General features: G+C 43.9%; 1 protein-coding gene across 1 annotated transcript in view; it reads left to right on the plus strand.

The window, feature by feature from the left end:
• Positions 1–12,458, plus strand: part of gmpr (guanosine monophosphate reductase) — a 113,977-nt gene that overhangs the window by 42,717 nt on the left and 58,802 nt on the right. Inside the window, exon 3 of the mRNA XM_043719073.2 lies at positions 11,852–11,935. Coding sequence (XP_043575008.2) covers positions 11,852–11,935 — 84 coding nt within the window. The remainder of the gene's footprint in view (positions 1–11,851; positions 11,936–12,458) is intronic.

Below are 12,458 nucleotides of genomic sequence, written 5' to 3' on the forward strand. Positions count from 1 at the left end.
AAGGTTATAAATTCATAAGAGTAATAGATAAGAATGGGGAGGTTCAAAAAATAAGGTGAGAAGAGAAAGATTTAAAAAGGACATGGGGGCAAGGTTTTTACACAGAGTGGTTCATATATGGAATGAACTGCTAGAGGAAGTGGTGGGTGCAGATACAATTACAACATTTAAAAGGCATTTGGATAAGTTTGTGACTAATGTTTGACTAGTGGTGTTCCACAAAGGTCGGTGTTGGGACCACAACTTTTCACTTTATACATTAATAATTTGGATGAAGGGACTGAGAGCATTCTGGCTAAGTTTGCAGATGATACAAAGATAAGTGGAGGGACAAATAGTATTGAGAAGGTGGGGAGGATGCAGAAAGATTAGGCAGGTTAGGAGAGTAGGTAAAGAAGTGGCAGATGGGAGTATGATGTGGGAAAGTGTGATGTCATGCACTTGGATGAGAAGAATAGAGGCTTGGGCTATTTTCTAAATGCGGAAGAAATTCAGAAATCTGAAGTGCAAAGACACTCCAGAGTCCTAGTCCAGGATTCTGTTAAGCTAAACTCGCAGGTAGTTAGGAAGGCAAATACAATATGGTCATTCATCTCAAAAGTACTAGAATATAAAAGTAGGGATATACGCCTGAGGCCTCATACCACATTTGGACTATTATCAGCAATTTTGGGCCTCATATGTCAGGAAGGGCACACTGGGCCTGGAGCATATCCAGAGGATATTCACAAGACTGATCCCAGGAATTAAAGGCTTAACATATGAAGAACGTCTGAAGACTCTGGGAGAATACTGGATGGAGTTTAGAAGGATGGGGGGGGAGGGGGGGGATCTAATTGAAAGTTATAGATTACTGATCGGCCTGGAGAGAGTGGATGTTCGGAGGCTGTTTCTATTGATGACGGAGACTATGACCTGAGGGCACAACCTTAAAGGGAAGACCCTTTTAGAACAGAGCTAAGGAGAAACTCCTTCAACTAGAGAGTGGTGAATCTGTGGAATTCATTGCCACAGAAGGCTGTGGAGGCTAGGTCATTGCATATATTTAAAACAGAGATTCTTGCTTGTCAAGGGGATCAAAGATTATGGGGAGAGAGCGGAAGAATGGGGTTGAGAAAATGGGAGAATGGAGTTGAAAAGACTTAGCAGCCGTGATTGAATGGTGGAGCAGACTCGATGGCCCGAACGGCCTAATTTCTGCTCCAACCCGTCCATGCCGACCAGACATCCCAACCCAATCTAGTCCCACCTGTCAGCACCTGGCCCATGTCCCTCCAAACCCTTCCTATTCATGTACCCATCCAAATGCCTCTTAAATGTTGTAATTGTACTAGCCTCCACCACATCCTCTAGCAGCTCATTCCATACACGTACCACCCTCTATGTGAAAAAGTTGCCCCTTAGGTCTCTTTTATATCTTCCCCTTTCACCCGAAACCTATGTCCTCTGTCTTTTGGGTCAATTGGAGGCAGGTGGCACTAGTTTAGTTTGGAACATGGTTGGCATGGACTAGTTGGACCAAAAGGTGTGGTTTCATGCTGTATGGCTGTATGACTCCATGACTATGACTCTAAATGATCTGAAAGACGATACCTTGAGTAATGTGTACATGTTTATAGGTGATAGAAAGTGAAGTGTAAAATTAGCTGTGAGAAAATTGGAAAGAAGCTGCAAAAGAATTTGGACACGTTCAGTGACTGGGGAAGACAGTTGCAAATTGAATATAATGGGGAGAATTTTTTGCTTTCTATTTTAGTAGGGAAAAATAAACAGGGTTTTTTTTTTAGAATGGTGAGAGATTAGGAAATTTTGATATTTAAAAGTATCTGAATATGTTATAAATGAATCTCAAAGTACAACAGGTACAGCAATAATTAAGACAACAAATGGCGTGATAACCTTTATTACAAAGGGATTCAAGTGTGAGAGTAAGGAAACCTTACTGAAATTACAACAGAGTTTCTTGAAATTTAGGAAAGACAGACAGTAAATCCTTGGTACTTATGACATCACAACTCTGAATTTACTGATCCATACCAAAACAAATGTACCATGTTGTTACTCAAGATGGACTCCACTACTCTCTGGAAAATGGATTAGTGGTGCTGGAAGATTCTGGCTGCAAAATAATGTTGAAAATTTCTTTAAGTTGGTTTAGCCAGGAGTGCAAGGGTCAGAGCTGACTGCTCTCTGGATGCTCTTTGAGTCAGTTCACGCTGGCACACCATGGCAAGATTTGCAGTATCCCATCGCATATTTGTTACATCCCAGACCTTTTAGGTACTCTACTCAGAGTCTTTTCATAGGAAGACCGTTTATTCTACTTGAGTGCTAGAGACAGTGGTAACTGAACTGATTTCAGACAATGAAGTTGAAGGCATTTTAGAGATTTCCTTGGTGCCACAGGCAAGTTGTGTAGGTTTCAGTCGAATCACATTCCTCATACTGATTCCAGCTTTAATTTCATTGCCTTTTGTTTCCCTTTAGAAAAAAGTATATTCTGTAGAAAATCTAACTGAAATTTACAGGCAATTTCTTAATATAATTAAAAGTAATGCACACTTCACACCGATCATAAACATTTGAACTGTGAATCTAGATTTAGGACTCAAATTACCTTCCTTAGACAGTGACTTCGAATTAAAATTGTATCTGTACTGCAGTTGTTAATGGACAGATAGCTGCAGGAGGATAACTGAACTCCGTGCACAAATTCCTGATTTGTGCAGTCATGAATGTGGGTTTATTCAGAACTGTGCAGCTACAAACTCATTGCAGCCTTGACTCAGGCATCAATGCCAGAGAGGTGAGAGCAGCTGCCCTTAATTTAATGTAGAACTGAAGATATAATGTAGAAACTTTATAAATCATTGCTTCGACCTTACTTGGAGTCTTATGGATAATTCTGGCACCACATTTCAGGGAAGGTATAGAAAGGATGCAGTGAAAAATGACTAAGATTTAAACAAGGATGAGGAGAAGTTGGAAAGGTGAGAATTATTCTAACTTTGGAATGTCAAAAGTTAAGAGATACCTAACAGGTTTTTACAATATGAGGCTTTCATTAAATTGATAGAGGATAGAATTAATCCTTCTGATGAGTGGGTCAATAACTAAAAGTTATAAATTTAAAATAATTGGGAAATATGTAGACCAAAGAGGATAAATGTTGCTGGGACAAAGAACATTCTACCTGAGAAAATGATTGGAATTGATTCCATAAATAATTTTAAAAGGGAACTGAACTGGTACTTGAAGATGAGGAAATTACAAGGTTAAGGCCAATTAATTGTGAAATTAAGTACAACTGTTGTTTCAAAGAACCAGTAGGAGCACAATGATTTAAATGGTTTCCTTGTGTGCTGTAAGTTTCAAAGATTCAATAAAGTAATGGCACCAAGAAGCACCTAGTAAGGCTAACACAGAATGCAAGGGAAATTTTCCAATGTCTGACACACAGGAAGATGGTGGCAATAATTGCAACGTGATCACATCCGTGTAAGTGTTTCTCTGGGAAGCATCCTCATGTCAACCATTTTTGTTAATCACCATTCATCATCACCTTCAATGACCTATGAACTGTCATAAGGCCAGGGGTGTTTTTTAAATTTTTTTTTTAGTGCTGTGTGATCAAAAACAGTGAAGAGGAGGGTAGGGACTAAAGTCTCCTCTTTATATTTTTTTTTGGTGTGTGTGTGTGTGCAGGTGTGAGACACAGTGAAAGACACAAAGTGCACAAATCTTTATTCAATTTCCACCACCAGGAAGATAGGAAAACACCCGGGTGGCCAGTGACAAGCACTGCCCTTCACATCAAAGGGCAGAGCTGTGTGATCAAAACAGTGAAGGGGAGGGTAGGGACTAAATCAAAATAGAATTGGAGGGAGAAATGATGCACTCCACTCCCTGTGGCGCCCACCTCTCCCTGAACTCCTCCAGGGTGTTGGTCGACACCGTGTGCTCCTTCTCCAAGGACACCCGGGCCCTAACGTAACCGCGGAAGAGGGGCAGGCAGTCGGCCCTAACAACCCCCTCCATGGCCCTTTGCCTGGACCTATTTATGGCCAGTTTGGCCAGGCCCAGGAGCAGACCCACGAGGAGGTCTTCAGACCTGCCCTCCTTCCTCCGTACCGGGTGCCCAAAGATCAGGAGTGTGGGACTGAAGTGCAGCCAAAAACAGAGGAGAAGGTTTTTAAGGAAATCAAAAAGGGAGTGCAAACGCCCACACCCAATATATACATGGTCCACGGACTCCACAGCGCCACAGAACAAGCAGTTGGGCTGGGAGTCCGTGAACCACCGCAATCTGCGGTTGCAGGGGACTGCTGCGTGCAACACCCTCCACCCCAGATCCCCGAGAGAAAGGGGGAGGACTCCCGCGTAGAGAGCCCTCCACTGGGGATCCCCACCGCCCGGTGGCAAATGGGCACGCCAAGGCGTGTCCGGACGGTGGATGAGGGAGAAGAGGTGGATCGTGTGCAGCAGCAGTCTATACAGGACTCTTCTTTTCACCTCCTTAAATGAGACAAAATTAAAATTTCGGAGGCGGCTCAGGTTGTGGGGCACAGGCTCCCGCGGGAAGTACGGGACCTTGGGGCCAATGTGAAATTCCATCCGGGCTGGGGTGAGCGCGGACGGGATCCCACCGCACACCTGAGCGTCCTCCAACTGGTGCACTACGTCGGGTCCGAGCACCGCCGTTTTAAGGCGTCGGATGGCGTTGGCCACGTACTGGACATCTACCGCTGCCCTGCCTGCTATGTCCTGCGGCAGCGTCCAGCCCAGGCCCCCGGCACCCAGCACGTCCCCGACCCTGGTCACCCTCGCCGCCGCGGCCCTCCCCTCCGACAGCCACTCGAACCCGCGAGTACGGAGGTGCGGATTCCTGAGCAACGGCTCCCTGACGACAGCCGCTACTCCAGCCGGAGGGTAGGCGCGACGCGATTCGACCATGTTCCAGACAGTGATCAGGTCCTGGTAAAGGACAGGCAGTGTCTTGAGGCCGACCTCCAAACCGTCACGGTCGACGAACAGGAGCTGCGTGTCGTAGCTGAGGTTACGCACCTGGCGGAAAAAATACGTCGCCAGGGCGCACCACCTAGGAGGAGGCTCGACGTAAAGGTATCGCCGCAGGGTCTGAAGGCGGAACGTCGCGACCTGGGTGCGGACGCACACCAGCGACTGAACGCCCTCCTCAATAGGGAGACTCAGAACCTGCGCGGCGACCCAGTGCATCTTTTTGTCCCAGAAGAAATCGACCAACGTTCTCTGGATGTCAGCGACAAAGCCAGGAGGAGGGACCAAAGTGACCAGCCGGTACCACAGCATGGCGGCCACCAGCTGGTTTATGACCAGCACTCGACTCCTGTAAGATAGCACTCGGAGCAGTCCTGTCCAGCGGCCTAGGCGAGCCGAGACTTTGGCCTCCAGCTCCTGCCAGTTGGCTGGCCAGGGGTGTTTACTGATGATTGCACAATGATGATCTCTATTTGCAATTACTCCAATAATGAAGCAACTCATATCAAGCTACAGCAAGACTTGGGCAATATCCAGGCTTGAGTTGAAAAATAACTGGTTATGTGCATATCACATACCACATGAATGCCAGCTAATGTTAATCTCCAACAAGAAAAAAAAGAAAAGAATAAAAGATTTACAGGAATGATACCAGTAATATCTGTGTTGACATATTGGGAAAGAATTGAGAGGCTGGATCTCTTTACTGTTGAAAAACAAAGGTGGCTGTGCATTAGAAGTCTTTAAAAGTATGAATATTTTGATAAAGTAGATGTAGAGAGCAGATGTTTCTGTTTGTGGGGAAGAGCATAACTGGAGGTTATCAATATAAGATAGTCACCAAAAAATCTAAAAATGAGTTCAGAGCAAGTTCTTTGTGCAAGAGTGATGAGAATGTAGAATTTACCACCACAGGAAGTGGTTAAAGTGAATAGTTTTGATGTGTTTAAGGAGAAAATAGATAAATATTTGAGAGAAGGGAATAGAAAATCAACAATATTAAATTTATTGGAAGAGAGCCTTGGGTGACTCTTGGGTGACAGGTTTGTTATATGAGGAGAAAGTGAGGACTGCAGATGCTGGAGATCAGAGTCAAAATGTGATGAGAATCCTGATGAAGAACTTATGCTTGAAACTTTGACACTCCTGCTCCTCGGATGCTGCCTGACCGGCTGTGTTTTTCTGGCACCACACTTTGAGGTTTGTTATATGAGGAGATTAAGTTAACTGGTCTTGTATTCACTGGTGTTTTGAAGAATGAGAGAGGATTTCACTGAAACATAGAATTCAGTCAAGGCTGGACACACTAGAACACCTGACTTGTGTGAGGTGTTTGGAGGTGGTTGCAGAATGAAGGGTCATGGTCTCGGGATATCGGATAGGCCTTTACTGACCAAGGTGAGGTAAGATTTCTTCTCCCAAAGGATGTTGAATTTGTGGCAATCTCAACAATAGAAGGCTGTGGCAGCATGTCACTGAATATGGTTAAGGAAGAAATAAATATATTTCTAGAAATTAAAGGCAACAAGGAATAGGAGAGGAAGCAGGAATGTGGCGTTAATGTAGAGATAAAGGATCAACCATAATCATGTTGAATAATAAAGCAGGGACAATGGGCTGAATGGCCATTCCTCCTATTTTCTATGTTTCTATGAGAATCATGAGGAAGCTGGAGTGACACATGAACTAGTTAGTGTGAATTGGTCTGGTTCTGCGTTTTTATAACCCATGTAATCCTAGTTAATCATCTCCTCAATGTCCTTCATTCACAACACCCAGGCCCTTCACCATAAATAGTATGAAAACATAATTTAATATAACATTAATTACATGCTCCTTGCAGACACAATCAGCTGATTAGGAACTAATTATAATCACCACCAGCACCTACCCTGCCCTCATTTGAATGATTTGGAGATGCCGGTGTTGGACTGGGGTGTACAAAGTTAAAAATCTCACAACACCAGGTTATAGTCCAATTAAACCTGTTGGACTATAACGTGGTGTTGTGATTTTTAACCTCATTAGAATACCAGAGACTTTGATTCTCATACTATACTAGACTAGAATAATCTATATCGTGTAGAAGGTATTACACTGCAGCTGATTCAAACTTTTCAGTGCTGAATATTATGCATTAGAACATAGAACATAGAAAAGTACACCACAGAACAGGCCCTTCGGCCCATGAAGTTGTGCCAAGGATTATTCCTAATCTAAAATAAAATAACCTAACCTATGCCCCCCTCAATTCACTGCTATCCATGTGTATGTCCAGCAGTTGCTTAAATGTCCCTAATGATTGCTTCCACCACCACTGCTGGCAACGCATTCCATGCATTCACAACTCTCTGCGTAAAGAACCTACCTCTGACATCTCCGCTATACCTTCCTCCTAATATCTTAAAACTATGACCCCACGTGGCAGTCAGTCCTGCCCTGGGGAAAAGTCTCTGGCTATTCACTCTATCCACGCCTCTCATTACCTTGTATACCTTGATCAGGTCACCCCTCTTCCTCCTCCTCTCCAGAGAGAAAAGTCCGAGCTTAGTCAACCTCTCTTTGTAAGACAGGCCCTCCAGTCCAGGCAGAATCCTGGTAAACCTTCTTTGCATCCTCTCCAAAGCCTCTGTATCTTTTCTATAATAGGGCGATCAGAACTGGACACAATATTCCAAGTGTGGTCTCACCAGGAACTTGTAGAGCTGCAGCAAGACCTCGCGGCTCTTAAACTCGATCCCCCGTTAATGAAAGCCAAAACACCATATGCTTTCTTAACAACCTTATGCACTTGGGTGGCAACTTTGAGGGATCTATGTACTTGAACACCAAGATCCCTCTGTTCCTCCACACTGCCAAGAATCCTGTCTTTAATCCTATATTCAGCATTCAAGTTCAACCTTCCAAAATGCAACACTTCGCATTTAACAGGTTGAACTCCATCTGCTATTTCTCAGCCCAGCTCTGCATCCTGTCTATGTCGCGTTGCAGCCTGCAATAGCCCTCGATACTATTAACGGCACCTCCAACCTTTGTGTCATCGACAAATTTACTAATCCACCCCTCAACCTCCTCATCCAAGTTATTTATAAAAAATACAAAGAGCAGAGGCCCAAGAACAGAGCCCTGCGGGACTCCACTCACCACTGACCTCCAGGCAGAATGCTTTCCATCTACAACCACACACTGCCTTCTGTCAGCCAACCAATTCTGAATTCAGATAGGTAAATCTCCCTGTATCCCATACCTCCTGACTTTATGAATGAGCCTACCATGGGGAACCTTATCAAATGCCTTGCTGAAGTCCATACACTACATCCACTGCTCGACCTTCATCGACCTGTCTTGTCACCTCCTTAAAGAACTCAATAAGAATTGTGGGGCATGATCTGCCCCTCACAAAGCTATGCTGACTGCCTTTAATCACTCTATGCTTTTCCAAATAGTCATAAATCCTATCCCTCAGAATTCTTTCCAAAACCTTGCTGACCACGGACGTAAGACTGACTGGCCTGTAATTGCCAGGGATTTCCCTATTCCCCCTCTTGAAAAGAGGAACAACATTTGCTTCCCTCCAGTCCTCCAGTATGACTCCCGTGGAGAATGAGGAAGCAAAGATCTTCGCCAGCAGCTCAGCAACCTCCTTTCTTGCTTCCCGGAGCAACCTAGGATAAATCTGGTCTGGTCGTGGAGACTTATCAATCTTAATGTTTGCCAAAATCTCTAGCACATCAACTTCAACTTCATCAATCTTGATCTGTTCAAGCCTGTTTCCCAGCTCCTCAAAGTTCTCATTCACAACAAGGTCCCTTTCTTTTGTGAAGTTAAAAACTCATTTAGGGTTTCCCCGATGTGCTCTGACTCCATGCACAAGTTCCCTACGCTATCCCTGACCGGCTCTACCTTCTTCCTGAACGTTCTCTTATTCCTCACTTATGAGTAAAATGCCTTCCTCGCAAGCCTTTTTCATGTCCCCTCCTGGCTCTCCTCAGTCCATTTCTGAGCTCCTTTAATATTGAAGAAAGCATGTAAGCACAGTCTTTCATAATTCACAGCATTCCTTCAAAAATATTTTCAAAATGTTTATTTTTGATTGCAATCCTTCACGTGCTTGCTTTACTTCTATGGAATGAGGCTGTAATAACTGGCTTGATCTTTGTATTTTATTCCAAAAATCACTGGAGTCTGGGAAATTCCCAGATGATTGGGAAATCGCAGTTGTAACCCCTTTATTCAAGAAAGGATCAAGACAAAAGATGGAAAATTATAGGTTGATTAGTCTAACCTTGGTTGTAGGTAAAATCCTAGAATCCATCGTTAAGGATGAGATTTTTAAATTCTTGGTAGTGCAAGGTCGGATTAGAACAAGTCAGCATGGATTTAATAAGGGGAGGTAGTGCCTGACAAACCTGTTAGAATTCTTTGAAGACGTAACAAGTAGGTTAGACCAGGGAAACCCAGTGAATGTTATCTACCTAGATTTCCAAAAGGCCTTTGATAAGGTGCCTATTGGGAGGCTGCTGAGTATGGTGTTTGAGGTGAGCTACTGGTATGGATTGAGGAAGTTGGGATAAATGATTCTTCTTTGAAATGGCAGCTAGTGACAAGTGGTGACCCGCAGGGTTCAGTGTTGGGACCGCAGCTGTTCACTTCATATATTAATGATCTGGATGAAGGGACTGGGGGCATTCTGGCGAAATTCGCCGATGATACGAAGTTAGGTGGACAGGCAGGTAGTTCTGAGGAGGTGGGAAGGCTGCAGAAAGATTTAGACAGTTTGCGAGAATGGTCCAAGAAATGGCTGATGAAATTCAATGAGAGCAAATGTGAAGTCTTGCACTTTGGGGAAAAAAGAATTGAGGCATGGACTATTTTTTAAACGATGAGAAAATTCATAAAGCCAAAGTACAAAGGGATCTGGGAGTGCTAGTCCAGGATTTTCTAAAGGTTGACTTGCAGGTTGAGTCTGTGGTTAAGAAAGCAAATGTAATGTTATCATTTATCTCTGAGGGTTGGAATGTAAAAGCAGCAATATGCTACTGAGACTTTATAAAGCTCTATAGTTAGCGCCCACTTAGAATACTGTGTCCAATTCTGGGCTCCACACCTCAGGAAGGATATACTAGCACTGGAACATGTCCAGTGGAGATTCACAGTGATGATCCCCGGAATAGTAGGCCAGACATACGATGAATGGCTGAGGATCCCTGGATTGCATTCATTAGAGTTTAGAAGGTTGAGGGGAAATCTAATAGAAACTTACAAGATAATGCGTGGCTTAGAAAGGGTGGATGATGAATTCTTGGCAGTGTGGAGGAACAGAGGGACCTTGGTGTTCAAGTACATAGATCCCTCAAAGTTGCCACCCAAGTGGATAGGGTTGTTAAGAAAGCATATGGTGTTTTGACTTTCATTAACGAGGGATCGAGTTTAAGAGCTGCGAGGTTTTGCTGCAGCTCTACAAGTCCCTGGTGAGACCATACTTGTGGTCCAGGAAAGATACGGAGGCTTTGGAGAGGGTGCAAAGAAGGTTTACCAGGATGCCTGACCTGCTGCGCTTTTCCAGCAACACATTTTCAGCTCTGATCTCCAGCGTCTGCAGTCCTTACCAGGATGCTACCCAGACTGGAGGGCTTCTCTTATGAAGAGAGGTTGACTAAGCTTGGACTTTCTGGAGAGAAGGAGGAAGAGAGGTGACCTAATCGAGGTATACAAGGTAATGTGAGGCATGGATAGAGTCAATAGCCAGAGACTCTTCCCCAGGGCAGGACTGACTGGCATGAGGGGTCATAGTTTTTAGGAGGAAGGTATAGAGGAGATGTCAGAGGTAGGTTCTTTACGCAGAGAGTTGTGAGTGTTTGGAATGCGTTGCCAGCAGTGGTGGTGGAAGCAGAGTCTCTGGGGACATTTAAGCAACTGCTGGACAGGCACATGGATAGCCTGAATTGAGGGATGTGTAGTTTAGGTTATTTTTTAGATTAGGAATAATCCTTGGCACAACATCGTGGGCTGAAGGGCCTGTTCTGTGCTGTACTTTTCTATGTTACATACCACAGTATTCCTAGCCTCTGACCTGCTGTTATAGGCACGGCATTTATGTGGTGAGTTTAGTTGAGTTTCTGGTCAATAATAACCTAATGACAGTAGCAGATTCAGTGATGGTAACACCATTGAATATAAAGGGGCGGTGGTTAGATAATCTTTTATTGTCATAGCTTGATTTCAGTGTAGCACGAATGTTATTTGCCTCTTGTCAGCCCAAGCCTGGATATTGTCCAGATTTCATTGCATTTTGACATTGACTGCTTCAGTGCCTGATGAGTTGTGAATGGTGCTGAACATTGTGCAATCATCAGCGAACATTCCCACTTCTGGTCTTATGATGGATGGAATGTCATTGATGAAGCAGCTGAAGATGGTCAGGCCGAGGACAATACCCTGAGGAACAACTCCAGAGATGTCCTGGAGCTGAGATGACTGACCTCTAACAATCATCACCATCTTCTACGTATCAGGTATGACTCTAACCACAGGACAGTAAGCCTCCGCCCTGCCCACACCCCAAACCCCGGATTTCCATTGATGCCAATTTATCAGCTCTCCTTGATGCCAAACCTGGTCAAATGCAGCCTTGATGTCAAGGGTTGTCAATCTCGCACACCTGAGTGTTGAAACAACTTACGTCAGTGAAAATGGCTCAATAATAGCAAGGCAGTGATCCCAGTGCTGTATACATTGGAGGCACCATTTGTTTTTCCAGAATACTAGATCCACTGATTTCTCTTGATTTGTGTACAATCCATTTTCTGAAACACTATCCTGGTTTATTTTGTAGTTTGCGATGTTTACTGCCATTCATAAACATTACACTCTAGAAGATTGGGAGAAGTTTGCAGCATCGCATCCAGAATGTCTTGAGGTATTTAAAAACTTTTTTTTGAGAAAATTTGTACTCTGATCAAACTCTATCTGCTCTGCTGTGCTCTGCTATTTGTATTTTGAGTTAAGTCCATAGTAGGGTGCTTTGTAAATTTCACTTGCACTCTTTTGATGATTTGGGTTTGGGTGGGGGTTAAAGGGAAGATAATTCTCCCCTCAGTAGGGGATGAATGCTGCTAAAACGTAATCTTAGTCCTCAGAGTGGATGGAATGGAAAGCCAGACTTGCTCTTGTGAGTATTGAGGTTCAGTTTCATGTCAGAACCTACTCCAGATTATAGTTGGACCTTACATTTCTGCTTTCTAATGCCTGAGCGACACATGACCATAAACGTTACAAATGTGTCTTTTGACACAAATTGTTCCTATCAGCTGGGTTTGCGTAATTAGTACTTGATATGGAGGTCAGTGAGACCCGAAAAGATTGAAAAGGAACAGAAAAATATTTGAAGCCTGCTGACCTTGAAACCTAAATTCTTGAAATGCATTTCCAATGGAAAGAAT

Source organism: Chiloscyllium plagiosum, unplaced genomic scaffold (genome assembly GCF_037043375.1).
Source record: "Chiloscyllium plagiosum isolate Xiang-an unplaced genomic scaffold, Cpla_swu_hap1 HiC_scaffold_34, whole genome shotgun sequence".
NCBI classification, from domain to species: Eukaryota; Metazoa; Chordata; class Chondrichthyes; order Orectolobiformes; family Hemiscylliidae; genus Chiloscyllium; species Chiloscyllium plagiosum.